The sequence below is a fragment of the Budorcas taxicolor genome, chromosome 10 (genome assembly GCF_023091745.1).
Source record: "Budorcas taxicolor isolate Tak-1 chromosome 10, Takin1.1, whole genome shotgun sequence".
In the NCBI taxonomy this organism is placed as follows: domain Eukaryota; kingdom Metazoa; phylum Chordata; class Mammalia; order Artiodactyla; family Bovidae; genus Budorcas; species Budorcas taxicolor.
The window spans coordinates 45,067,749-45,094,900 of record NC_068919.1 but is presented as its reverse complement, the minus strand read 5'-3'; the positions used below and the strand labels follow the sequence as shown (position 1 = coordinate 45,094,900).

General features: G+C 48.4%; 1 protein-coding gene across 1 annotated transcript in view; it reads right to left on the bottom strand.

Annotated features, from left to right (window-relative positions):
• Window positions 1-421: 421 nt before the first annotated feature.
• Window positions 422-27,152, bottom strand: part of CA12 (carbonic anhydrase 12) — a 61,843-nt gene continuing 35,112 nt past the window's right edge. Inside the window, exons 3-11 of the mRNA XM_052647111.1 lie at window positions 20,239-20,418; window positions 19,206-19,348; window positions 14,433-14,528; window positions 13,530-13,593; window positions 13,145-13,302; window positions 11,472-11,598; window positions 2,182-2,214; window positions 1,232-1,319; window positions 422-494 (exon numbers count right to left, since the gene is read on the bottom strand). Coding sequence (XP_052503071.1) covers window positions 422-494; window positions 1,232-1,319; window positions 2,182-2,214; window positions 11,472-11,598; window positions 13,145-13,302; window positions 13,530-13,593; window positions 14,433-14,528; window positions 19,206-19,348; window positions 20,239-20,418 — 962 coding nt within the window. The remainder of the gene's footprint in view (window positions 495-1,231; window positions 1,320-2,181; window positions 2,215-11,471; window positions 11,599-13,144; window positions 13,303-13,529; window positions 13,594-14,432; window positions 14,529-19,205; window positions 19,349-20,238; window positions 20,419-27,152) is intronic.

The window sequence follows — 27,152 nt, the reverse complement described above, 5'->3', positions numbered from 1 at the left end:
ATGGAGCCTCAAAAACAAAGCTTCAGCAGAGACCACACATTCTCGTCTGCAGGCATGGACAAGAAGCAGATTCCCAGACCCTTGAAGCCACACTCGCATGAACCCCTGGATGAAAGCATTTTCCAGCCAGTAACAGCCCCAGCAGGTAGTACAGTTTGTGCCCCCAGAATCCAGACCACTGGAAGGCCATGCACATGAAGCAGATAGCTTAGAGTTCCTGCCTCCTTGGCGAGTTCTTCCCATCCACACTCCCGCTGGGGGTGGTGGCATGACAGAAGGATGGTAGGGTCCCCCCAAGGGTCTAAGGTGTTTGTGGGTTGATCTCCAGAAAACCCTCAGGTATGTCAAGTGTCCAGGGAGCCACAGCAGTTGGCGTCCAAAGCCAAGTCCTCCCTTGGATGTGCCTGGGTGTGCCAGGGCCTCAGGCATGGGCCTCAATCTCCTGCTTGATGGCTGGTTTGTAGATGACTCCTTTGTTGGCACCTTTTTTGCTACTGAAGCAACAAGAACATACGAATTTTGTTAGTCAAAGAGGAAAGAGAGGAAAGAATGAGTCAGCTATGGAATGAGGCAAGTCAAACTCTTCTCTTGGAAACCTTTTTCAAGTTCCACTGGTCTTGGGAGGAAATGCCCCCCAATAGCCACTAACCAAAATGGAAACTGTTCATTTTTCAACTGTTCTCTTTCAACACCTGATGATACTAGACCTGCATTTTGATGAAGGTCTCATTACCATGCTGCTTCAGATCTCTGATTCCAATAGGGTTTCTGACAACCTTTTATGTTTTTTCATACCAGGAAAAATAAGTTAGGTTATTTTAGGCAATAAGAACATGAGCAAAGGGCATCAATGTGAGTGAGAAATCAAAATTCTCCTCAATTTTCTTTTTGGGTTTAGAGAAGAAAAACTGGATGAAAAGATCTTAGAAAGAAGCAGCCTTGGTGCTTGTGTCTAGGCACATGGGGCCGCCCCTCCAAAATCAAGAGGCTTGTCTAAGGTCTTAGCAGTGGGAGCCAGGCTGGCAGACACACCTCCAGCCCTGAGCACCGTGATCTGCCAGCATCAGCCTCTCACGCCAAGGCCTCGACCGGTGGTGTTTTGGAGGTGGCACTCCAAGGATAAGCTGCTATAGGTGGCACAGCTCCTCATTATGCACCCTGCCTTCCCAGACAGATCAATTCTCATGGACACAGAGCCACCCACTCCCATTTCAAACCCAAACCAGCTCACCTCTTTCTCCTTCTGAAAAGCCAAATGGATACCACCAGGACAATACAGATGCCAAGACCACAGGCCAGGGCCACAGAGAGGACAATGCCTGGGGAGGGGTAATGCACACATGTTACAACCCCTCCTTCCCTTCATCTCATCCCCGTGTGTGCCGTCAGGTGACAGCTGCAGGGTCATCCACAGAAAGATGTCACTTCCCCACCTCTGTTCTCAAGTTCTGGTCTCTGGCTGAGCAGGACTGGCTGGAGTACTCACAGGGGCCATTTGCAAATTGTAGTGACTGTCCAGCAGGGGTTCTCAAACTTGCACCAGCATCATCTGAAGAACTTGTTTCAAATGTATACTCTTTTTGAGCCCAAGCTTCAGAGTCTGATTCAGTCTGGAATTTGGCCCAGGAATCTGCATTTTTACCAAACACCTCTAGCTTATGCTGATGTATGGATAAGCGGTCCATGAACCACACTTTGAGAAACCCTGGGCTACATAATACAAAGTTACTCTATTTTGCCTTGCTGGATTCAAGGCCCATTGAGATGCCTCTTCATCAGCTTTGACCTCAAGTTCTATTGCACAGTCCTAAGCAGTCCCAAACAGCCAGGGTCCATTGCCAAGGTCAACTGGCTGGTCACCCAACCTTCATATATTGGCTTTGGCCTAGTTTTTAGGCACTGCTTTCCCACCCTGGCCAACAGAAGGTCTTGGATAGGCTCTTTGAATGTACACATGCTACAAAGTGATTAGGTCTTTCATTAGAGGAGCATTTGATTGGCAGCTCATCTTTGAATCAGAGAGTGGCTTGAGGGTAAGACACACAGTGAGGAGGGGCCTAGCAGTCAGAGTGACAGCACAGAGAAGCAGAGAGGATGAGCTGGAAGTCTCAGAGGCCCAGATCACACCGAGAATCACAGCGATCACCCAGCTGCAACATGCACGGCCGGCCGGCCACGTACCCGGACTCAGTCCTGTGCAGGGAAGGTCTGGCACTTCGGAGGGGAGAGGAAAATATTGGAAGTTAACCGAGGCAAACCATGGTAGATTTAACCAGTGTGTTGATTGACGCACTCCCTTTGGTTGGTTGGAGGTACGGGGCTAATGCAGCCCTTCTGGGGATGCTCCCTCTTGGCTCAGGTGAAGGGAATTGCCCATCCAGGGAACTCACACCATGAACCCTCCCCCCATGCTCCTTTATCACTGCAGTCTCTGTACTCAGGTAAGACTTCAGCTTTTCATCCAATGTGGCCAACTTGAAAGGTGAGCAAGGGTAAGAATCAGAGTCTATCTGGGTAGGTTCTTATCTGCTTCCCTGGCACCCACCTCTCGTCCTCAGCAAATAACTTTCTAGGTGCTGGCTGGCTCGGGCTGGCAGAGCTTGGTTAGAACCTGTTACCAGACTTCCACATCCATCCCCATCCAGTGTTATTGTGGTTTGGTTTTGTTTTCACTTTGGTTCCACTGGACAAACTGGAGAAACCCATCCACCATACCAGCCTCCCTTCTCTGGTATGTGGAAACAGAGGACTGTGTCCTCTTCCATGAGTTATTGTTGGGGATGAATGGGGTGAGTTAGAGGTCTTCAGTGGGGCTGAAATTGTGCCCAGCGATCTAAGGAGAAGGCTTATAGTCAGCCTGCTAAGGACCTCCCCAGGGAGGGCCATGGGTGAATCCATTCTCACGGGTAATACAGAGGAGCCCAGTCACGAAGTCCCCAGGTTACCCCAGCTGCTTGCAGGCTCTCAGAACTACTCCTCCTCCCAGTCATACCCTCCATCTACAGAAAGTCTGCTTACACAGACCTGCTTATCCACTGGTTTTCTGATCTCAGTAGAAACTTCTAGCTTACATGTGTGCTTGGTGTGGGGGTGGGTATTCCAGTTCACACTGGAGGCTGGAGTTGTACAGACGGTAGCCACCCAGCCAGACACTCCGGAGAGCCTGTGCCCACAGGGCCTCCTGAGGTGGCAGAGACCCGACCAAGTATGAGATGCCAGCAGAGGGCCAGGGACCACCTCCCCCTGGGGCACCTGACACCCGAGGAACCAGACCTAAGACTGGAGAGTGAGGTCTTGCTCACCCCTTCTCCTGCCATCTGGCCCCGTCAAGTCTGGCTGATTCTCCTGGAGCTATCAGCCCCATCTTCTTTCCCTACTATCTTCTTCCACAATCTCATATTGAGTGTGTAACCTCATTGGTCCAAGCCTGGGCTCTAGGAGCCCTTGGTCTGGCTTCCTGGGTGGCCCCAGGCTGTTGCAAGGATGACTGGAGCAGATATGGTTAGGAGCCATCCACAAAGAACAGGGTGGCCTGTTCTCTTGGCTCTTGCCAGCCACCACTGGCAGCCCACAGCCTCTTGGGTGGCAAAGAACATGGCTCCGCTGGCCTGATCCCTGCCCTGAACACAAGGACCAGTCTGTGGCTTGGGGAGACCCTCAGGACATGAGTCTCCCCCTGGGGAGGGCGTCAAGTGTTTATACAGCATATGCTCTGTTCTCTACATGGCCTGTGGCTTCTGCACACTATAATTTGGTGTTTTGTTTTGTTTAAGGTACCTAAAAGTACCTCTGTTCTCTACATGGCCTGTGGCCTCTGCACACTATAATTTGGTGTTTTTGTTTTGTTTAAGGTACCTAAAGGTAACCTAAGGTACCTAAGGTAACCTAAAGGATTTTGAATCCTACTAAAACCTAAGAGTTTGGATAGCTGGTCATCATGAAACTATGAAATGCTGAGGTTGCATTGAAACATCCTGGTGATCTTGCATCAGAGAGTTGGTCAGTGGGCTGTTTCATCATGGGTGATTAGATTCTATTGCCCCCATTTTGGTTTTGGTTGTATGATGAGCTCTGATCACTGATCCTATTGGGAGAATGGGATATTCCAGTTAATAAGATTACTGGAGCCATCATTAAGCCTAAATATGGATTACCAATTTTTAAATAACTGTTATATAATATAGGCTAACACCAAAACACTACCAGGCATGATGTGACCTTCCTTGATTTTGGAGCACCTACAGAACCTTGGAGGTGTTTAGAGCATCAGTTGGAGAATATTCAGAAGTTTAGGTGTACCAGATAATAGAAATATCTAGGAGTGCTGCTCAGAAGAGAGTCCACTGTAAAAAGCTCTGTCTTTATTGTGGTACAGGCATCTCAAATTCTTAACATTATTGAGATCTGGTTACCTCATTTTTGCATAGTGTCCAGCCCTGGGCCACAAGCCCTGCCTGATATTTTATCGGGGATATTTGACCTTCACTGTCTTCTCTTCTTGGAGAAAGAAATGGCAACCCACTCCAGTATTCGTGCCTAGAGAATCCTGTGGACAGAGGAGCCTGGGGGCTGCTGTCCATAGGGTCGCACAGAGTCGGACACGACTGAAGCGACTTAGCACGCATAGCACGCATGCAAAGGTAACCAAGGCCTCCGGGATCTTAAAAACAACCACCACCGAAAAGAACCCCTACTGGTCGTGGGGTTTTTTTTTTTTTTTTTTCCCAATCCTTTCTGATGAAATGCACTTTTGTTCTTTGTTCCTAAAGCTCCAGATGCTTGTGGTACCAAACTAGTTCTTGCCATGTAAGATGGTTACTAGTATGCCTGATCACTTGGTTAAGCTGTCCAAACTGGATGTTTCTAAAATTGTCACTTTTGCAGTCACCTTGAAGATCCTGAGAGCCAGGCAGGTCCCCAGACAGCTGAGAGCCCATCTCCAGGGCTGGAGGAGGCGCCCCCAGGCCGTGGTCTTAGGGAGCAGAGCAAAGCCTCCAGAAGCAAGGCTCCAGGCGTGAGGCTTTTCTCAAGAGCACGTGACCCAGCTGGGTGGCTGTTCTGGAAGGACAGTCTGATTTTCCTGCGTCACTGAGCAGTGTCCTTAGCTGTTTTAGGCCCTATAAACAATAGCTTAATTTAATCCAGGGCTCTAAGGTGTGTTCTTTGCTTCTGGATGACGACTGGTTAGGGCCTAAGTTGCCTCTCCTCAGAAACAGTGAAACAAGACCAAGCAGGTGGAAGATGAGGAAATCCCCAGATTCTGGGATAGAGGCTTCACAGCCAAGTGTTTGATGCAGCAAAAACAAAGCAGTTTGACTGAGCAAGTGAAGCTTGTAAGCCACTTGGGAAGAGAAGTGGTGGCGAGGGCAGCACCTGGTAGGAATTCTGCCTGCCAGGAAGCCCAGGAAGCCCAGGACAGGACGGTGATGTTGGATGCTCTCCCCTGCAGATAAGACAGCACCAAGCCTCAGGGAGCCGGGCTCCTCTGTGGAACTGGATGCAGCATAAGGCTTAGGTCCCAGTAGAGGCAGAAGTCAGAGCATCTGATAACTGCAGGGCAAGCATGCATGCATGCCAAGTCGCTTCAGTCGTGTCTGATTCTTTGCAACCCTGTAGACTGTAGCCCGCCACAAGGGGAAGTCACAAAAGGCGCCAGGAGAACTGATGGGAGACTGGAAAACTAGCACCCAGTGAGAGAAGCCGAACCTGCAGTAATGCCCAAGAATGGGCATCAAAGATTGTGCAGGGAGGGGCAGAGACTCATTTGCAGATTGATTAAACAAAGAAATGGTTTCTGAATGGCGAATGAGACAGGGAGTTCCCACAGAAGAACGGACAGGAAGAACAAGACACACTGGTTGATGGCAATGGCCCACGAGAGCCACAGGATGAGAATGCAGTAAAGGGGCTCCTGAGCTGGGAGAAGGGTTGCACACGGTACAGACATGGGAGAGCCGCCTGCTCTCCAGACAGGGCTCTGGTATGAGTCAGGGCAAGCAGAGGTGGGACAGTACTACACACAGAAGGAATCACACAGATATGGAAGAACCCCAGTGCCACATGCCTCACTGGGGAAGGTTCAGACCCCCGAGATCGACGTGCTGCTCGCCACAGGGTACAACTACCTGTTCTGGCTGGCTCAGGAGCTGCGTCTTCCACTGGTATCTTGCTGGACCGAGAGAGGCTGGTCAACTGCATGTGAGGTCTTCTGGAGCCTCAAGTGCACACTCAGAAAAGTCCAGCAGGAGGAACAAACACCTCCTGTATACAGCTTAAAGTTCCTGGAACAAGTCTAGCAATTTCTAGGTGTATTTGCAATTCTGCTTATTCAAACAGAATTTTGAATAAAAAGGAATACAGTCCTTTTCAAAGTATTAAAGTATGGGCTGTTGTGGTAGGTGACATATTCTATAGTGATTACATATGTACACATTACATATGTCTTTAGCAGGCTCCAGTCTTATGAAAGAGGCAGGGAGCATTTGGGTTTAGCAGGGATTTGAGAGTTTAAATATATAAAATCCAGTTTCAGCTGGTAAATCCTTATTATCGTGCTTAATATAAGTCATAGACTCAAGCAACTGAAATGCTGGTCCTCTCTTTGGAGGATGTTCTGTTAAGAAAAGTAAAAGAAGATGCCCTCTATAACCACAGAGCATAACATCTTAAAAGGATATATTTTACTGGAGTTCTTTCTTAACACAATGGAACCTATTAAATAACTTCTACAAATAAGTCTGCCCAAAGGAGACCACCAGATTACACGAGGGAACTGGCTTTCTATGACCCACGTTAGGGTCTGAGGGCTTTGCCTTCCAGATTGCAGGAACGCCGGCCCAGAAGCGAGGGCCATGTTGCTCTGAGGGGCCTAAACCCTGGCACAACGGGCATGGGTTACAATGCAGCACCAGGTGCTTCGTGCTCCCTGCCCCCTGTGGTGGGTCAGGCTGTCTGGGCCGCAGGATTGACTAGTACTGGGACTTCTCATCCCCGTCAGGTCAGAGGAGGACAGAAGGCCAGACAGCATCTGTCAGCAACTCCCTCCCAGGCCTCTGACACTTGACAGCAACCTTTGATCTTTACGTGTTCCTCAACAAGCAGATTGATTTCAATGCTGTTGGCAAATTGACAGCAAAGCAAAATAAGACTTCCTAAAACTAAAACTTGACAGCCAGTCAGGCTTCTGTTCAGATGGTTCTGCGGAGAAGACACTGGCGAGGGAGGAGAAGGGAGCTGAGTCGGCTCCATCCTTTCAAACTTGCAATGAGCACCAGGCACAAAAAGCGTGTAAGACGCCAATCGTCCCTGCTCTAGGGGCTTGTGGTCTATGGATAATGTAGGGTTTTTTTTGTACATGATAATAGATCATTGCTCTGTGTTATGCCAAGAACTGTAACAGAGGTATAGAGGGCTATAACTGTGTTCTGGCCACACAGAAGCAGGAAACTGTAGGTCATCCTCAGGGGAATGGGGAAGGATGGCAGGATATGATTAGAGTTGGGTCCTGACAGAGTTTTCCAGGTGGGAGAGGTGCAGGGCATCCCAGACTGAGGGACCCGTGTGTGAAAAAGTCTGTAATGTGCACACGTGAAGCACCTGCCGTGTTGCAGAAGACCCCACAGGGCAGTATGGGGGAGGCAAGGGAGACACCCTGGAAGGCTCAGCTGATGCTGGACCATGAGTGGTGGTCCCAGGTTTCTGCCTGATCCCTTTTCTTCCTGTCTGGGTCAGAGGCTTGTTGGAAGTGAAGAGAACATCCCTGGCGAGGTGTTCTCTTCTCCACCGTGGAAGAGAAACGTGGGGCTGATGTGGGGCGTACTCAGTAACACATGGCGTGATGAACTGCATGAGGTGTGACTAGGACTCCATTTCTCAGCACATTCGATGCTTATTCCTGACTGTTCAGACCCTGTATGTGTGCAGGGGGATTCGTAGGTGGGAATTCTTCTGGTCTTTCATTTGGTTACTGGGAAGAATTGATAGTTTTTCATCTAATAGAGTTTATTTATAAATAGGAACCTTTAGAGACACAAGGTTGATAACCACAAAGCATATATTCTGGTCTCAAAAAATTAGATAATTAGCCATCTTAGCTTTGTAAGATTTTTTTTCACTCTCTCTCTTTAAAACAGTTTATGAAATTACCCAGGTCCCTGAGGATCAGGCAGATTCTAACCATGCTACTCTACAGCTTGGCTGAGCATGAAAGCCCTACCCTCTCGACCGCCCGGCTGTCTTGTCTAAGGTTCGCCTCAGCTGGACTGTGAGGTATGGGACACGCACTAGCTCAGCTCAAACCCACTAAAGACATGATTATAGAAACTTTCTGGCTCCCTCTTGTCCTTCGAGTTTCCCTTGCCCTGACACGTTGAGAACAGAGCCTGATAACATCAGTATTTGGGTTTAATCGGTCTGGCTTTACTACCCTGTGGGCCCAGTGTTGATGTCCTCAAGCTGGGAAGTTTCTCAGAACCAAGACTTGGGCCCCTGGGCTGTATAACTCTGCCTCGGCCATCTTCCTTCCTCACACTGGGCATCTGACTCCTGTGAGATCTGGATGCTCTCAGGATGGGTTCTCTCCAAGACCCCACCTTGAGGACATGAGTCTTGTCGCCCGGCCTCAGCTCAAGACTTCATTTGTGCCACCTGGAAGAGGCACTTTTTTTTAAGAGCTGAAAAACAATGCCCTGGCACGACTTTCCCTTCTCTCCAAAAAAGTGAGCATTTTAACCAAAGACAGGAAGAAACAACAAACACGAGAGAGAAAAATACAGCAAGAAGGGACGGAGCAGAATGAGGAGGGGATTCAGGCTGCTGCTCAGTGGCATCTGGACCCCTGCTGGAGAGATTTGCTTGCTTCCTTGAAGGTGAATCGTTCTATCTTATCTACATGTCTTAGCCTTGGACCTACCCAGTTATACTCAAAGTTTAAAGGAAGATGGGAAACAGGGTTAGAATAGAATGAAGACCAGGGCATGTGATATAAAACCCTAGAATTCTGTGATCTGAGTGGGGAAAAGTCTTGGGCCTGGGAAAGTCATTGTACAAATGCCTGGGGCAGTGGTGCCCCTCCTCCCCAGAGACACTTGACAATGTCGAGAGACATTTTGGCTGTCACAGGTGGACATGCTGCTGGTATCTAATGGGTAGAGGTCAAGGATGCTGCCCAGCATCCTACAGTGCATAGGAGAGCCGCCACAACAAGATTATCCAGCTCTGAAAGTCAATATTGACATACCAAGACTTAAGAAACCCTACCCTAGGGCTGTCAGAGACTCTCTACCTCTTAAGGACAGAAACCAAGTTCTGTGTTCCTTTTCCAGCATGGTTAAGGAAAAAGCAGGGTCCAGTTAAGTGATTCAGTCCCAGTTGTTCCAGTTTGGTTAAACCCTAGATTCCCCCCTCTCAAAGTCCATGTACTTTGTTTCTTTAAGGATTTTCTTAACATTACTTTTCTCCTGACAGAAAACTCCTGAGTTTTCATTGTCCAACTGCATAATTCCTGTTAACTTTCAGAGAAGACCCTGAATTAAACCAGCCCCTAATTATAGACATGTCCCAGTGAAAGAGCGTGCAGACAATTTGCGTCCAAATTACTCAAGGTTCCTGCTGACAAACAAGCTCACCCCATCAACCCGAAGAGCACGTTACAGTCTTTGACCTGCTCCACACTGGTGTGAGAAGGCTCTTGTGAAGGGCAGGTGCCCCTGGGAGGATGAGGTTTGGTTCTTCATTCTTTGGGGCTGACTCAGCCTTGCTTCTTGGGGAAACAGCCCCATTAGCTGCCCCAGTCTTTGGGACTTGAGAGGGAGGGGAGAATTCTAACCAAGTTTCTATAATCAGCCTCCAAATGAACAGGTTTGCCTTGGACAGCCATGGATTCTCCAAGGAGCGAGCCCAGCCCCGCTTCTGGGAGCAATAGCTCCAGGTGAGCTATGCAGGACAGGTGGTGCAAAGCTGCATTTGGGCTGTGATCTCCAGTGTCCTAAGCTGGAGCCTGTCTGCTTCAAGGCCCCTCAAGCTCCCCCAGCCTGCCTGGGAAGGTCTACTGAAGCGCTCTGCCACCAGCCTGATCGCACTTCCCGCTCTACAGGCGCCAGCTTAGACCTGAGCCGGTCTAAGAAGATGGCTAATTATCCCCATGTTCATTGTATACGTGGGGGTTACTTTTGGATGTCAGGTTTCTGCACGGTTTCTTCTGATCCTCTGTAACTGCCCTCACACACTGTCCCTGCAACGTAAAGTCAGGATGGGCAGTTGTTAGTATCCACTTAAAACATGTTAGCACAGAAAGGATGTTAGCTCACCTAGTCCAGCCTGTCACTTTATAGCTGAGGGAACCAAAGCCAAAGAAGGGACATTATTTTCCCACATCATACAGCCAGGAGGAAACAAGGTGTGACCTTGAACCTGAGTCTCCCAACTGGAGGTGGGGGTGGGGAGGATGTTCCTGTCACCCTATCCTCTGAGACTTGTAGTGACTTAGTGCAAAAGAACAGAACTGACTGTTATCCTTGAATCACAAGCAAAATTCTGCCTGACCTATGTTGGCAGAGTCCCTTATCTCTAGGAAGAGTTTTATTTTATTTAAGAATTGAAGTATTTCCGTGTAACCCTTGACTACTACCCACTTCATTTAGAAGAACAGGAAAAGAGAATGTTGTAAAGTGGAACTTCCATGGAGCGACCCCTCCCCTGACCACTCAAGAGTCTACAGTGAGAAAGTGAACTTGGAGATTTGAAGAGCGTGGGCCTCTTTCCCCCTTCCCGGGGCCTCCAGCCATCTTCATGCAGATACAGAGCAAGTCAAGATGTTAAATGTCCATCTGGGGAGTTATGGTTACAGATTTAGAGGGAAGAACTGAGCTTCTGCAGCTCAGGAAGAAACCAAACTATTATGTCTCATTCAGTATAGATTCTTGGTGCCTGTGCAAGCTTCAGGGAGATGAGCCAAAAGGTGGTCCTGAAGATGCTTTCTTGTCTAACGGGCCCTGCGACATTAGACCATGAGCTGCTTGTGCTCAGACATGGGTTATGTCCATTTTCTAAAAGAAACTCTGGACCTTGGTGGTGCTAGTGCCATGAATCACCTGGCAAAGCTAAAGATGGGCCTTGATGCCAAGAATGCCTGTAAGAAGTTCAGTGTTTGATCTCACGCAAAGGGTCCTACTTGGGTATCTCTCTCGCCTCCGTCTGTGGGAGACGCCTGGACTTAATGAGGATTCTGGCCCATGTGCCTGGAGTCCCTGGCTTGTGCTTCTCTTCAAAGGCTCAAGGAAGTCTAGGTCAGTGACGGGAGACCTCAGTAAACCCACACTCAGTAGCTCCTCACACACCTGGCTCCCATGGCAGCCAGAGTGCTCTTAACCCACCTCCTAAGGGCATGAGTGACAATGCCCAAGGGCAGGGCACCTGACTTCATACGGACCAGACATCGTGGCACACACTGCCCACACACCACATCTCCTTACCTTGTTGGAAGGAGACATACACCAGCCTCTCGTCAAACTTCTGGACCTGCCGAAAGTTGTTGACCATCTCTCTGGGGGACGGGTCATCCATGTGCGTGCAGTACAGGTCTGTCTCCAACTTCATCAGCTGTAGGGAAAGAGCAGAAACACCTCCTGAAGGCAGAGTGATGCCCCCTTGCCTGACCTCAAGGGAAAGGACAGCCAGATCTCACCTCTGAGGCCTGGCGGGAGACCCCTGAGAAGGTGGTGGGAGAGCTGAAAGCTGCCCCTGCCCTGCAGGTGTCTGAATAATGGCCCATGTGTCTTCCCACTTCCCGGGGCCACCGGGAGGGTGTGGGCTCTGACCCCGGGAGGTGTCAGCTCCTGATGGCATGTGAAATCTGCCCTGCAGGGAGCGAAACCTGGGGTGTCAAAAGGCTCCCTCGCCTCCCAAAGAGACTGCATTCCTCTCCTGAGCCTCATTCAGAGCCCAGTCTAATTAGAGGGGCCTGGGGCTTAGTCTGATGGTCCCATCAAAAGGAACAGAAAAAGGCAGGCAAGAACCTCACAGGTCATCTGACTACTAGTTTCATGGTATTTTCATGCACACACATAGATTACATAACTGTTTCCAAGGCAGTTTCTGGGTTAAAACATTACTGCCTCCTCGGTCATTTCCTCTCTTGATTCATCGTGACTTTATTCCTGTCTGCCTGTTTGCTGTCATTTATTGAGTTTACTCAGGTAGTCCATAGTAAAAAGGGAGGAGCAGCAATGAGAGCTGTGCTGGGCTCATGAAGGCAGTGGGGCTGTGAGCCAGCAGGCAGACCTGCCTCCTGGGCAACGATGCTTCCTCCTGACGAATTTGAGCTGTGGAGCAGAGACACGAGCAGTGACTTGGAACTCAGCTGCACCTTGGGCCTTTGCTGTGTCACTCACCAGCTGGTGACCCCAAAGTCGCCTTGATTCTCTAACCCTCACTTTCATCCCCTAAGAAATGAGAGGGTTAGAGATGATTGCTATGGATTCCATTCCCCAGTTTTGCACTAGCCTAAGCTTCTTGAGAGTTTCCCAGGTGGCCAGTGGTGAAGAACCTCCCTATCAATGAAGGAGACATAAGCGACATGGGTTTGATCCCTGTGTCAGGGAGATCCCCTAGAGGAGGAAATGGCAACCCACTCCAGTATTCTTGTCTGGCGAATCCCGTGGATAGAGGAGCCTGGTTGGGCTACAGTCCATGAGGTCACAAAGAGTCAGATGTGACTCACCAGGCACACACTCGCATGAGCTTCTTGAAGGCAGAGACCCTCACTTCCTTATCGCTGCACTCCCCACCCTCTGGGTTTGTTAAAACCATCTAACCTGATCCTGTCTATTCCACCCCAGGTGAGCCATGCGCTTTCCTGTCTGGGAGGTGAACACTCTCCACTGGGGGGACAGGTTAGGGAACACAGCTTAACAATTCATATTTAAAGAACTGTGGAGATAGAGCCATTCTCCCCACTTGACAGCTCTGCTTTTGAAGCTCAGCCTGTGATTTCCAAAGCACTTCCAGGCCCCTGTGGTATGTGGAGAGGTTTTGAATAGCTATCAATGAAACTCTGAGTGAGGTAGTCAGATCGTCGATTATGATACAGGCAGTACAGGGTCCGAGGTACCACGTGATCTACGACAAGGAAGAGCACGACAGTTACCTGCTCCTGGGAAATTTGCACAGGGTTCCGGAACACCGTCCAGAGCACAGTGGGGTAGCAGGGAGGTGTAGTCAGGGACCCCCTGTAGCGGTAGTACTCTTCAGGCCTCTCTGGCAGCAGCTGTTCTATGCTGAAACCCGGAATGAACACTTCTTGGTCTGGAGAGACATGTTGGGGTACAAGGTCACCTTCCTCCCCAAGGCAGAGGTACATCTGAGCCTATGACAGCCTAGGAATGTGAACTAGCCCCATTCTGAGCCACCTGTTTCCAGGACCTGGTCACAGACAGTACCTTTCCCCTGCCTGCATTCTCTTTTTCAGGTCACCCAAGAGCAAATACGCTGTTCTCCAGCAGAGGGTGAGTAAAGTAATAAGGACCCCTCACCTTTGTACTTTACAGCTTTAAGGTGATCGAAGATCTTGTCATATGCTGGATTGGAGGAGCCCACCTGCAACAGAGATGGGGCAAGTTGAACAGAGACAGAATTCAGTAGGCTGAGCATGGCCTGACAGTTGTGAATGGAAGAGCTCTGCTGGGGGTGTATGATCACCACTGCTGGGATCCTCCCTGAAGGATACACTTGACCAGGACAGCCATGATGCTTCACTAGGCCGTTAGGGGGTTCGTGTGATGGTCCTGCCCTCTTACATCTCAGGACATCCTGTTTCCAGCTCAAGGCACTAAGGTTTGATTATCCCAGGGCAAGAGTTATAGCTTGTGCTCCTGATCGTCTGTGACCTTGACGGCCACAAATCACTTGTTCTCTAATCAGGACTTAAGGGAGCTTGAGTGAATGCCAGCCAAGTCAGACAAGTAAGCACGTGGAGAAACAACATTTGCGCTGTCTCACTGGGGGAAACAGTGCAAGCGAATCAGGAGGTAGTCCCATTTTCTGGGATTCAGAAAATAACTTATTCCAGAGCCCAGATGAAAGATGGAGCTTGGATACTGGGAACTGTATCAGGGGTTCAGGCATCTGGATGGGGCAGCAGTGAATGAGTCCCCTACCCCCACAGGTCTGTGTAACGAGGCAATTCCATGTTTGTACAGTAGGGCTGGGGATTAGGACTGAGTTGTCCAGCATCACCTACGACATGCCCCTTTCTGCTGTCCAGCCACAGAAAGTGCTGCCTCTAGGCCAAGAGAGAAGGAACCCTATGGGAGAATACCCCCTGCTCTAGAGTCAAGACACAGCTGAAATGGGACAGGTGTGCGTGGAACCCAATGCTGAGTCTGACATCCTCCTGACTTTAAAGCTCACATAAAGTCCTTCTCAACTTCTCTTACCTCTATGAGAACAGCTACGACCGCGAGGCCTTCTGGCTTGTCCTTGGCGACGCTGTCATTGGGGTACCGGTCCGAGTTGTAATAGACAATATGCAGCTGCAGTGGGAGAGATGAGACGAGCTGCTGTCCATCGGGGATAGCAACTCCTGGGAACCTTTCACTTACAGGAGACTGGGATCCAAAAGGAGGGACCTCCGCCTCCAGCTCGATTAGGCCTCAGACCCTCACCTCGTGGCCACTCCAGCTTTCTCTTTTCCCTCAGCTCTCTAGACTACACACTCCACCAGGGCAGTCTGTCCATCTTGTTCCTCATTGTATGCCAGTGTCTAACTTAGTGCCTGAAACATAACCAGATGCACAGCAGATCCTGAAACAAATGGGCTTTTTTACCAGCTGTGAAAACACCTGGATATTTTGGAGCACTTCTCCCTTGTCATTTTTCCTACTTTTTCTGGAACCTGGGGCAAAATGGTCCCACGTGATTCGCCCAACCTCAGCCTGGCCACACTGTACTTGGAACTGAAGGCTGAGACAGTAAACCTCCAACTGTAAGTTCATCGCATCTGTAGCTAGAGCAGGACATGCATTGACCTCTCAGGTGGAGACAGTCACAGCATGGCTTTTATAAAGGTTTTATCAGTCATATTTGAAGAGATCAAGCAACAGAAATGTTACTCTATGAATGTAGACTCCAAAATACCACTTTAAACTCATTTTTTTTTCCCCAAGAGTAGCAATTACTTGTCATGATGAAAGTGAAGAAAAGAGATGTTTTTGAGAAATTTGGGGGTTAAAAAATCTAGGTAAACTGTGATGAGTGATGCTGATAATGGGGGAGGTTATGCATGTTGCTGGGGGCAAAGAGTATATGGGAAATCTCTGTACTTCCTCTCCATTTTTCTAAATGCTCTAGAACCTTAAATGCTCTAAAAAAAAGTTTTAAAAAAAAACAGTCTAGGAATCATCGAGACATTATTATGACAAGCTCTGAAAAGGTTTTCTGGTTTTTGTTTTTCTTTGATGTGGACCATTTTTTAAGTCTTGAATTTGCTCCAGTTTTGCTTCTGTTGTTTTATGTTCTGGTTTTCTGGTCACGAGGCATGTGGAATTTTCGCTTCCCATCCAGGATGGAACCAACACCTCCAGCAGTGGAAAGCGAAATCTTAACCCCTGGACCGCCAGGGAAGTCTCTGACAATGTTTAATCTGATTTTTAACCCTCAACGTGGCATCACCGGTCCTCAAAACCCTGTGTTAGTAGATGATCTCTCTGTATATGATCTCATGTATTTTTGTTGATTCTTTGCCTCTTGAGACCATAACACACTGAGATTTTATCTCTTTTCTTTTCTTCATTAATCTCTTTTTCCATCTTCAGTTCAGTTCAGTCACTCAGTCGTGTCTGGTTCTTTGCGACCCCATGAACCGCAGCACACCAGGCCTCCCTGTCCATCACCAACTCCCAGGGTCCACCCAAACCCATGTCCATTGAGTCGATGATGCCATCCAACCATCTCATCCTCTGTCATCCCTTTCTCCTCCTGCCCTCAATCTTTCCCAGCATCAGAGTCCTTTCCAATGAGTCAGCTCTTCATATCAGGTGGCCAAAGTATTGGAGTTTCAGCTTCAACATCAGACCTTCCAATGAACACCCAGGACTGATCTCCTTTAGGGTGGACTGGTTGGATCTTCTCGCAGTCCATGGGACTCTCAAGAGTCTCCTCCAACACCACAGTTCAAAAGCATCAATTCTTCGGCATTCAGCTTTCTTCACAGTCCAACTCTCACATCCATACATGACCACTGGAAAACTACAGCCTTGACTAGATGGACCTTTGTTGGCAAAGTAGTGTCTCTGCTTTTTAATATGCTGTCTAGGTTGGTCATAACTTTCCTTCCAAGGAGTAAGCATCTTTTCATTTCATGGCTGCAGTCACCATCTGCAGTGATTTTGGAGCCCAGAAAAATAAAGTCAGCCACTGTTTCCACTGATTCCCCATCTATTTCCCATAAGTGATCGGACCAGATGCCATGATCTTAGTTTTCTGGATGTTGAGCTTTAAGCCAACTTTTTCACTCTCCTCTTTCACTTTCATCAAGAGGCTCTTTAGTTCTTCTTCACTTTCTGCCATAGCGTGGTGTCATCTGCATATCTGAGGTTATTGATCTTTCTCCCAGCAATCTTGATTCCAGCTTGTGCTTCTCCAGCCCAGCATTTCTCATGATGTACTCTGCATATAAGTTAAATAAGCAGGGTGACAATATACAGCCTTGACGTACTCCTTTTCCTATTTGGAACCAGTCTCTAGTTCATGTCCAGTTCTAACTGTTGCTTCCTGACCTGCATACAGATTTCTCAAGAGGCAGGTCAGATTGGTATTCCCATCTCTTTCAGAATTTTCCACAGTTTATTGTGATCCACACAGTCAAAGGCTTTGGCATAGTCAGTAAAGCAGAAATAGATGTTTTTCTGGAACTCTTTTGCTTTTTCCATGATCCATCTTATGTGATTATAAATAGAATTCAAGCATATTTTAATAAATACAGCTCAATGTTCCCCACCTTTCAAGTGGCCTTTTCTAATGAAAAAAATTAATCCCATTAGTTCTTCTTTTCATTGGTCCCCTATGAAGGATTTCTTATGGGCTCCTGCTTCCTCATCTTTACCCCCAAAAGATGTAGCCTCTGCACTGCCCCACACCATCCTGTCTTGGCACTGCTTTACGAAATGGTGCAGAGCTCTATGTGGCTACAACCCCAAAGGTCCCATATCCCTGTTTCTTTTTACTGCTGACCGTTGAGCTTGTGTTCAGTTTTAGCACTTTTCTCACTTGTTCAGATGAAATCAAGAGGAGGTGAAGACTAATACAAACAGAAAGCGTTCCCGGAGGAGAGGATTGAGAGAGGCTTATCTTTTTTAATGTTACTTTTATTTTATGTATTTATTTAGCCACACTGCACAGCATGAGGGATCATATTTCCTCAACCAGGGATTGAACCCACACCCCCTGCATTGGAAGCTCAGACTCTTAAACCACCAGAGAAGTTCCCACCAGAGTCTTCATATATAAACTCAATCCAGAAAAACTTACACTTTCAAGGGCCCTCCATAAAGAATTTTTTTGAACCTTCCCTGGTGGCTAAGAGGTTGAAGCGTCTGCCTCTAATGCAGGAGACCTGAGTTTGATCCCTGGGTCGGGAAGATCCCCTGGAGAAGGAAATGACAACCCACTCCAGTATTCTTGCCTGGAGAATCCCATGGATGGAGGAGCCTGGTGGGCTATATAGTCCATGGGGTCGCAAAGAGTTGGACACGACTGAGTGACTTCACTTCCATAAAGAATCTGCCATTTTAGGGTCACCTTCCCTGGTGGCTCGGGTGGTAAAGAATCTGCCTGCAATGTAGCAGATCTGGCTTCAATCCCTAGGTCAGGAAGATCCCCTAGAGAAGGGAATGGCAACCCACTCCATATTCTTGCCTGGAGAATCACATGGATAGAGGAAGGAGCCTGGTGAGTCACAAAGAGTGGGACATGACTGAGTGACTAACACTTTCACTTTCACTGATTTTTTTTTCTGTATTATTGACATTAATGGTCCATCTTCACCATGCTCTTGGTCTCATGATGTGGCTTAATAGCAGAAAATACAGTGACTATTTTTAAATGCCTAAAAGCTCCTTTACTCCCCTTGGGAAAATAGAGGCTTCCTCATTGCAATTAGGCTGAAAGAAACAAAGTCCTGGAGGTTCAGAGAGGGATCTGGTCTGAAATACATGCAGCTCCAGTAGGGCCATCCTATTAGGCCAGAGTTACAGCCCCTCCACCTCTTATAACTCTAATTAGACTAAAATCTTAAGCAGTTCAGCATTTAAGAACAGAGGAGAATGCTTGTGTCAATATTTATCATGGGCTCCATTGGCTGATCAGTAGAATTTATCTCCTTGTAGTTCTTGCCCTGTAAACATTCAGAATCACACCCCCAAGTACAATCCCAGCTGAGCTCTGAAATGGAGCCACTCAACCACCCCCCACCCCCACCCTCCACTGCACGCTTGTAGTGCAGGAGCAAAGCTCTCGCTCCTCTTCCTATTTTCTTTGGTATTTGGGGGTAGCACCTCCAGGCAACATAGCACAGCACTGCGGTGATATCCCAAGCTATCCTCAGTGAGTCTCTGCTTGCCATGATGCCCTGTGTGTTATAATGCCAGTCATCCCTTGATTTGTGGCTAGGTAGAAAAGAATGACCCTGAACCCAGGTCCCCAAGCTCCAAGCACAGCCCATGCCCAGGGAAAGGAAAGATGGGGCGTAAACAGGAAAGACCCATGTAAACAGCATGATGTGTGACGAAAGCTGAGAAGTTGGGGGAGCGTTTAGCCCAGTATGACTCGGCATGGGATGGGTCAGCCAGACACCTGGTGGGGTCTTAATCTGTGTGCACAGAAGGGTGATGTCTAGAAAAGGGGCACGTGTGTCCCCCATGCCACCGTGGGAGCCCTGCCTCTGGAGAAGCATCACCCAGTAAAGGACTTGGAGGCTAAGTCAGCAAGTTCAGGAAAGGAAGGGAAGCGGGCCTCCACAGATGAGCTGCAGCGTGGCTGGAGCGGCTCTGCCTCCCTGTGCTGTCGGCAGAGCTGGGGTGGGTGTGCAGAGCATGAAGGCCACCCCCCACCCCACCCGCCATGCTCTGGTCTTGTCTGCACTCCAGCCAAGTGGGAGAGTGCCAGACCACCCGCCGCCAGGAATCCCCTGCCAGTTGGGCCACCCCACTCACCTCGGCGGCAAAGTGCTTCCCGCCGACAGTGTGCTCGGAGCCATGAGGGTCGTTCTTGTCGCCCCAGTGCAGGTGCAGCTGCGAGGCATTGTAGCGGGCCCCGAGGCCCCGGACCTGCATGTCCTTGGGCAGTTTCACCTTCACTGCAGGGAGAGGAGGGGCAGTCTTCAGAGCCCTGGCCAGCTGGATGCTGCCTGAGAGCAGGTTGGCATCACCTGCCCAGGGCCCAGACAGGGGCAGGGGGATGCAGCGAGGTGGGGACCAGAGAGGTGTGGCTCAGAAACCTGGGCTGTTTCTCTGAGAACGTCCCCCTTCCACAAAGCAATTCCAGTGGCGGCAGCACCTTCTTGGTTCCCCTTGGGAAATGATGGCAGGAACTAATTTAGCCACCAGATGGATGTTTGTTTACATATCCATGTATTACACACTTGGCCATGATGATGGAACCTACAGTGAAGTATCTGCCAAGGTGAGAATTATATAACAACAACAATAATTGCTATTTATGAAGCTTCTCTCTATTCTGGATCTTAACATACAGAATCTCTAGTCTTTACAGTACCTGTCAATATGCCCATTTTCCAGATGAAACCTCAAGATTTTAAAATTCTTATCCATAGTCTCGTGACTCATATGTAGTCGAGCCAGGATTCAAACTCAGATTGGTCTGACTCCTGGGCGAGCGCCCCAGTGAACTGTGTGACCCCTTGAGTCATTCATGAGGACCCAGAATTCACTCATACCATATCAATAGGTCAAGGGGCTCAAGCCTTTCCCCACCCCACCCCCATCCGACCCCAAGAGATGTGCTGCTTCTAAGAGGTATTTTCCCAGCAGAACCACCTGAGCCCAGGGCCTGCAGCATCTCCTGCAGAGAGTGGCCCAAGGATCCCTCAAGGGCTCCTCTCTGCTCTCCTTCCTGGGTGCCTCATCAGAATGCGCCCCCCCCCCAACCCCCACCCAGCAGACTCAAGAGGCCAGGGAGCCAGGGGAAGCCCAGCCACCACTGCAGGTCTCTGCATCGCTCCCTCACCTGAGTGGCCATTGTTGGTGAGGACAAATTGCGGACTGGCAGACTGGTTGTAGCCTTGGAAGGCCAGGGGCCCGAGGCTGGCGTTGTACCGCAGGATGTCATCGTGCAGGTCTATCGGGGACTGCAGCAGGCCCCCACAGGAAGGGTAGGTCTTGGACCAGCTCTTCTCCCCGTCGGGACCTGGAAGGGGAGGTTCAAGCCCGTGACTTAATCAGTTTTCCACTAGAGCTGTTTCCTCACCTTCTAATCCTGTGTGCAGTACAGTTATTCCTTTTCTATTCTTAATCCCCAGAGGTATGCTCTTCAGGGTCCAGGGACCCCAGCCTACAGAGTCAGGGCATGCAAACGTCTCCAGATGGTTTGCTTTTGAAGTAATGTGGGGAGAGAGGGGCCAGAGCAGTCCCATGGCAGGGACTCCACTTTATTCTGTAATTGTTCATATTTCAACCCGGTGCACATCCATTCCGCAAGAAGACCTCATGACTCTCAGCAATTTAGCATCTGTATATTGAACACCTACTATGAGCAGGAGTTACTCTGGGTCTTGGGGCCACCCATGCTTGCATTCTAGTAGAGAATAATTTTTTTTTTTAATTTTTTGTGTTTTAGAAGCAAAGGAAATTAGTTTTTTCTTATTTTTTTTTTAAAGTTCAGTTTAAAATCTCTGGCTTTCTTCCCTTTGGTACTTTTAAAAATTGATGTATTTGTTGTTGTCATTGTTCAGTCACAGTCGTGTCCAACTCTTTGCGACCCCATGGACTGTAGCCCGGCTTCCCTGTCCTTCATTGTCTCCCAGAGTTTGCTAAAACTCATGTCCACTGAGTTGATGATGCCATCCAACTATCTTATCTTCTGGCACCCCCTTCTCCTCCTGCCTTCAATCTTTCCCTGAATCAGGGTCTTTTCCATTGAGTTGTCCCTTTGCCAACTCAGGTGGCCAAAGTATTGGAGCTTTAGCGTCAGTCCTTCCAGTGAATATTCAGGGTTGATTTCCTTTAGGATCCACTGGTTTGATGTATAGTTATTGTACAATATTATATGTTGCAGGTGTACAATATAGTGATTCACAATTTTTAAAGGTTATACTCCATTTAAAATTACTATAAAATATAGGCTATAGTCCCTTTGTTGTACAATATCTTTGTAACTTGTCTTATACCTAATAGTTTGTACCCCTTACTCCCTTAGCCCTCTTGCCCTGGTCCCCTCCCCTCTTCTAGCAGGGAAGAATTTATTTAATCCACTAGAATGTCCCACGTTGGAAAAATTGGTGTCTGACTGACTACAACTCCAGGTAGGTCTTTGAGGCTGGTAATCTAGACTATGATCTCCCTGATAGGAAACCCTTGAGGACATTGATTCTGAATACCCAGGTCTAGAGTAAGTAAAAACCCTGCAACCTGACAGGGAACCTTGAAAGATAGCAAGTAATCACAGAACTAAATGCAGTGTTTACACTGGGGAAAAGAATGACAATATTACAAGCTAATTATCACCATCTAATTGACAAACTAGCAGTGAGGAGGAACAGACTTAACAAATAAACCCTCCAGGGCTCAGGCTTCTCGCTAACTACCAGGTAATAGTCCTTCCCCTGGAAATGAAAATAAACAATCCAGTCCCATGCAGATGAAATTTCTGACTCCCACAGGGAAAAGTCTTTCAAGAATGTCAGGCTGTGTTTAAAAGATTATCTCCCATGGTAATTAAGTGGATTTTCAAGCTGAGGTTTCTCCAGAAAAGCGAATAACTGGCAGGTCATGGCTCGTTGGAGTGGAACAATTGTGCCCTGTGGGCTCTCTAGGAGTTGGGAATCAAGGTTTGCCACCTGGAGTTCATTCATCACTATTTCAGCACAAGGAAAGATGTACTGAGATGGAGTCGGGGGAAGGAGCACCACTTCTTCTGGGCACTCTTCCACAGACCACAGCGTTATTTCAAGAGAGAGAGAGAGAGAGGGTGGGTGTGTGTGTGCGCGCGCTCGCTTCACAGAATCCCCGTCCCTGACTACCTTGTTCTCTAACTGGAGAGTAGGGAGAGTCAGAAGCAAAACTTGATGCCCATGTTCATTTAAAATGCTATGAGCAGGGACTTCCCAAATGGTCCAGTGGCTAAGACTCCATATTTCCAATGCGGGAGCCCCAGGTTCAATCCCTGGTCAGGGTACTAGATCCCACATGCTGCAAGTAAGAGTTTTCCACATGCGCCAACTAAAACAATCCTACATGCTGCAGCTGAGAATTCCAGTGCTGCAAGTAAAGATCCTGCATTCCACAACCAAGACCAGGTGGAGCCAAACAAATATTTTAAATAAAGCTGTCAACCCCAGAACTCTATAACCAGTGAAAATAAGTATTATCAGATAAAACTAGAGAATTTGTGACCAGCAGAAATACTCTGTAAGAAATGTGAATGTAGGCTTTAAGGGAAATTATCCCAGAAGAAACTTGGAGCTTCAGGAGGCACGAGAGAGCACTGGAAATAGTAAATAAATAGAGAAAAAAAAAAATTTTTTTTTAGATGCTATGAGGAGTTGGCCCTGTGTCTGGACACACACAGGAGAATCCTCTAATTTTTCAGGCTGTCAACCTTCAGGTATACCTTTTCAGAAATGTTGGAACTTGAAGAGATTTCAGAAATGGTGGAACTTGAAGGGATTCCAGACTCTAGTTCAGCCTCTCACTGGACACCAGTTTTCTCAGCTCTCACATATCATAGTTTCTCCTGGACTGTGTTGTTTTTATTTCCACAGCCTCAAAGCCCTGGACTCAAGGCAACTACACTACTGCAAGATGGCAACAAGGGGAGAGGGAGGCTGGAGGCAGTCACTGCAGGAGCAGACCAGAGCAGAGCGGTTACTCAGCTGAGGGCAAAACTAAATTCCTTAGAGACCGCCGGGAACAGAGGGGAAGCCGTCAAGAGGTATCATGCAAACCCTGAGGGTCAGGAGGAGGTGCAGCTGCCAGGTGGCAAGCCTTCCGGAGTGAGGCCACCAGCCTTTGCTCTGCTCATATCTGGGCCCGCGGCCAGGGTGGCACAAGCTGCCAGCCAGGCCTGAAGGGAAGAAACTCAGGAAGTGAAGATGTGGCGAAGCTGTGCGTGGCGAAGCTGTGCATCCCGTAGCTAAAGGGAACTGAGTAAGAAGAACTGTCTTTTCCCAGAGCAGGGGTTCACCTGAAGGCCTCCTGAAAGAGAGGCCCAGGCCCTCCCATTTCATGTCTGTGAACCCACATCGTGACTGGGGGCACATGCGTGACTGGGGGCACGTGCGTGACAGGCACTGAGGAATCACAATCCCCGAAGAATGAAAGCCCCCAGGGAACAGAGAGCTCAGAAAGCATTACCAGGAGGAATGTTTCTTTGGTCCTAAGTAATTTTCCTTGGAAGTTGGCTAAATTAGGTGTTTGGGAGCAGAAAAGACTAAGGATAGAAAAGGAAATGGAAAGACTTCCCCGGTTGGTCCCTCGTGGTCCAGTGGTTAAGACTCTGCCCTCCCAGTGCAGGGGGCCCGGGTTCGATCCTTGGTCAGAGAATTGGATCCCACATGTCACAACTAAGACCCAGCACAGCCAAAGGAATAAAAAAAAAAAAAAAGCAACAGAGTTCATGGCTGAGAAAGAGAAATTCCTAGGAAAGAGAAGCAACTGTATTGGACCCGGAGAGTCCAAAGAACCAGATCCAGCTGCCCCCCCAACTCGCCCCCCAACCGCCACCCCTCCATGAGTGATCCCAAGCAGGTCACATTCCCTGCCTGAGTCTCCTTCGCCCTTTGTACCAATGGGAGAGGTGGACACTATGTTCTGGAAGATCCCTTCTGGCTCCCAAGCTCTGAGATTTACTAAGATTACTGGGGCTAAGCACCTTCACCTCTGTATCAGGCCAGTTGGAACGGGTTGGAAAGAGCTGCTCACACCAAGGCAGCTCCTGGGCATGTGACGGGGTGCCTAGTGGGAGCCAGCTGTGGAAATGAGGGCACAGGGCACTGCCGTTCCCCAGGCTGGTCCAGTGCTGCTGGTCTCAGCTGCCAACCATGGGGTGAGGGTGGGGGTCGCTCATCCTGAGTGCCCATCACAGGCCCTTAGGGCAGCAGAGTCTAGAAAGCCTTTTCTTCTTTCCCTCATTAAGGTTGATGGTGATAGTGATGATGATATTAGTAGTTTTGGTCCTTACACCTCTACAACTCTGTGGGGTCCACAAGGCAAGAACTGCCCCGTTTTGTAGATGAAAAATTGAGATTAAGTGATTTGCCCAAAGTCAGACTTTGGCTTAGTAACAGAGTTACCTTGCCTGGATCACAGAACTTCTGTGAACTTCTGTTTCAGGGTTTATCTGGAAGATTTTGTCCAGGCCCATTTCCTCCCCCTCCCGTAATCTCCTTGAAGGCAAGGACCATGTCTCATTCATCCCTGCTTTGGCCGCAGTGCCTGGCACAAAGCAGGCCCTCACATGTTTACTGAGCTGGATTCTCCTGCTAATTTTGTGCAGGGAAGTAAGTGCCTATATTAATCCCCCTAGCTTCTCTCTCTTCCCCCACATAATTTTTTTTCCTATCAAGAAAGAAATGAAAAATGATGTCACTTGCTCAGGTTCAGAATTTATGCTCCTAGCTTTCTCGTGTACCTGCATGAAGTTTTGCTCTGTTTGGAGCCACTCACTGAAAAATAAATCCTATTGCTGGCCCCTGGCTTGGGATTTTATTGGAGTTCATAGGACCCTCTTCCAGCATGTGATGGCTCTGTACCCTTCTTACACGGCTAAGGACATTGTCAGAGCAGCCTCCCATCTCTTTGGCTTGTAGGTAACAGAGGTGCCAGGGTGAGGGGGTGTACCAAGGCACCCAGTGTCAGGCATGTCAGCAGCAGCTCCTTTCTGCCCCCAGCTGCTGTGTGGGCAACGTGTGACTTGTTGCTCTAACACTGCCTTTTCGTCGGCAGCTACAGCCCTGGCGTCATCTTTCAGCTTGTTCTCAGCTGTCACACTCATGCCAATGGCTGTGCTACCAGAAAACCTCTCCCAGGACTGACTCGTCCAAAAGAAGCATTTCCAGCTACCGTCAAAATGTGACTTTTCTCTTGAGTTGTGACTTTCCCTCTTGCATGGATTAGATTCCTCCCAAGATCATGATAAAAAGGAGATCATACGGATCTCCCTGTTTGTTTTCCCAACTAAAATCAAGGCATTATTTCTTTCCAGTTCCTGAATTTTTCTGTTTGAGGCAAAACAGAAGCGGACCAAATTTCTGTTTTGAATTGTAACAGGAGATTAACGTGGCACAGCTCAAAGCGCCTCTCATGCTTCCCAGCAAGGTGTTATTGAGGCCCAGAGTAAAGATGTGCGTTACCCCCAAGGACCAGGATGGTTTCAGGGAGAACACCAAATGCGTGGAACCGTAGAGAGAGAAGCAACGTGAGCCCCACATCCCCTGACTTTGACAGCTAACAATCCTTAGCCAATCTGCCTCCATCTCTACCGTACCCATGCTCCCCAGCCCTGGATGATTTTTGAAACAAACCCGAATATACTTCATCTGTGCACATTTCAGTATGTCTTTAAAATACAAGGGCTCTTAGAACAAAAGCATAATACCATTCCCACACTCAAAAAGTTAACCGTTCCTTGGGTCGCAAAGAGTTGGACACAACTGAGCAACTGAACTGAACTGAACTGAATCTGACTAAAACCAGTCAGGATTTTAAAATTTTCCAAGTATCTTGTATCCTTTTATTGGAAGTAGATGATCTTTATTTTTAATAACTGTAATTAAAACTCCTCATTCCTCTTCTCCTATCTTTAAAAAAGTTTCTTTTATGGAAGTGTAGTTGATTTACATGGTTGTGTTAACAGCAAAGTGATTCATTACACATATACCCATTCTTTTTTATATTCTTTTCCATGATGGTTTATCCCTTGTTCCCCGTGCTGTGCAGCAGGACCTTGTTGCTTTCATATCTTTTTTAACGGTTGTTTGTAAAATTCAGGATTCAGATAACATCCAGAGAGTACCGTTGGTTGATGTGTATGCCCTAGATCTCAATTTGATGGTGCTAAGCCTTGTCAGAGGACAAAGGACCCCACTCTTCCAAAGCTCAGATGCTCAAAATCTCAGAGCCAGGCCAGTCTGGCCCATCCTTTGCCCTCAGGGGATGGGTCATGGAGTCCCAAGTTTCCATCACCACCACCACACCTACCATCCCAGGTTAGGCCCTCTCCCTCAATATATCACACTGCAAAGGGTCCCTGCAGGGTCCCCACCCCAGCCTTTGCTGTTGGCTGCCAGGCTCCTTTCTTGTTGCAACTGGGTTTAACCAGGTGTAGCCCTGCGCCCATCCATCCACTCCGTTTCTCCACAGCATGCCCTGCCTTGCTCCTGTCCCCCCAAAACAAAGGAGAACCATAGCCGTCTTTCACAGTTTTAGCCTGTCAAGGCCTTCATTAATTTTTTTCTTTTTCTTTTTGGCTGTGCCACAGGGCATGTGGGATCTTAGTTCTAGGACCAGGGATTGAACCCACATCCCCTGCATTAGAAGGCAAAATCTTAACCTTTGGACCACCAGGGAAGTCCCTGTCAAGGCCTTCAAAAGCCCTCATACCTTCCCAAGGTCGACTGCCATAGTCAGGCCAGCTGCCCCATCCTCAGAACAACCTTCATAAATGTTCTTATGCTAAAAATCTGCTTTAAATGCCTCCTTTTTTCTCCACCTTTGCAAATCTTGTCCATCTTCAAAAACAAGCTCAAGTCCTGGACAAGCTACTCCAGCACTTTCTTGAATTGTTGTTTAACCATCTCCCCTGTGACTGTTACAAACCTGTTCCAGACTAAAATCCTGCCTTCAAGTTCCAAAGACCTTTGGAAGCCTAGAAGCCAATGTCACATCCCTCCCCTGTGTCTGAGACACAGTGGCATTTACTAGACA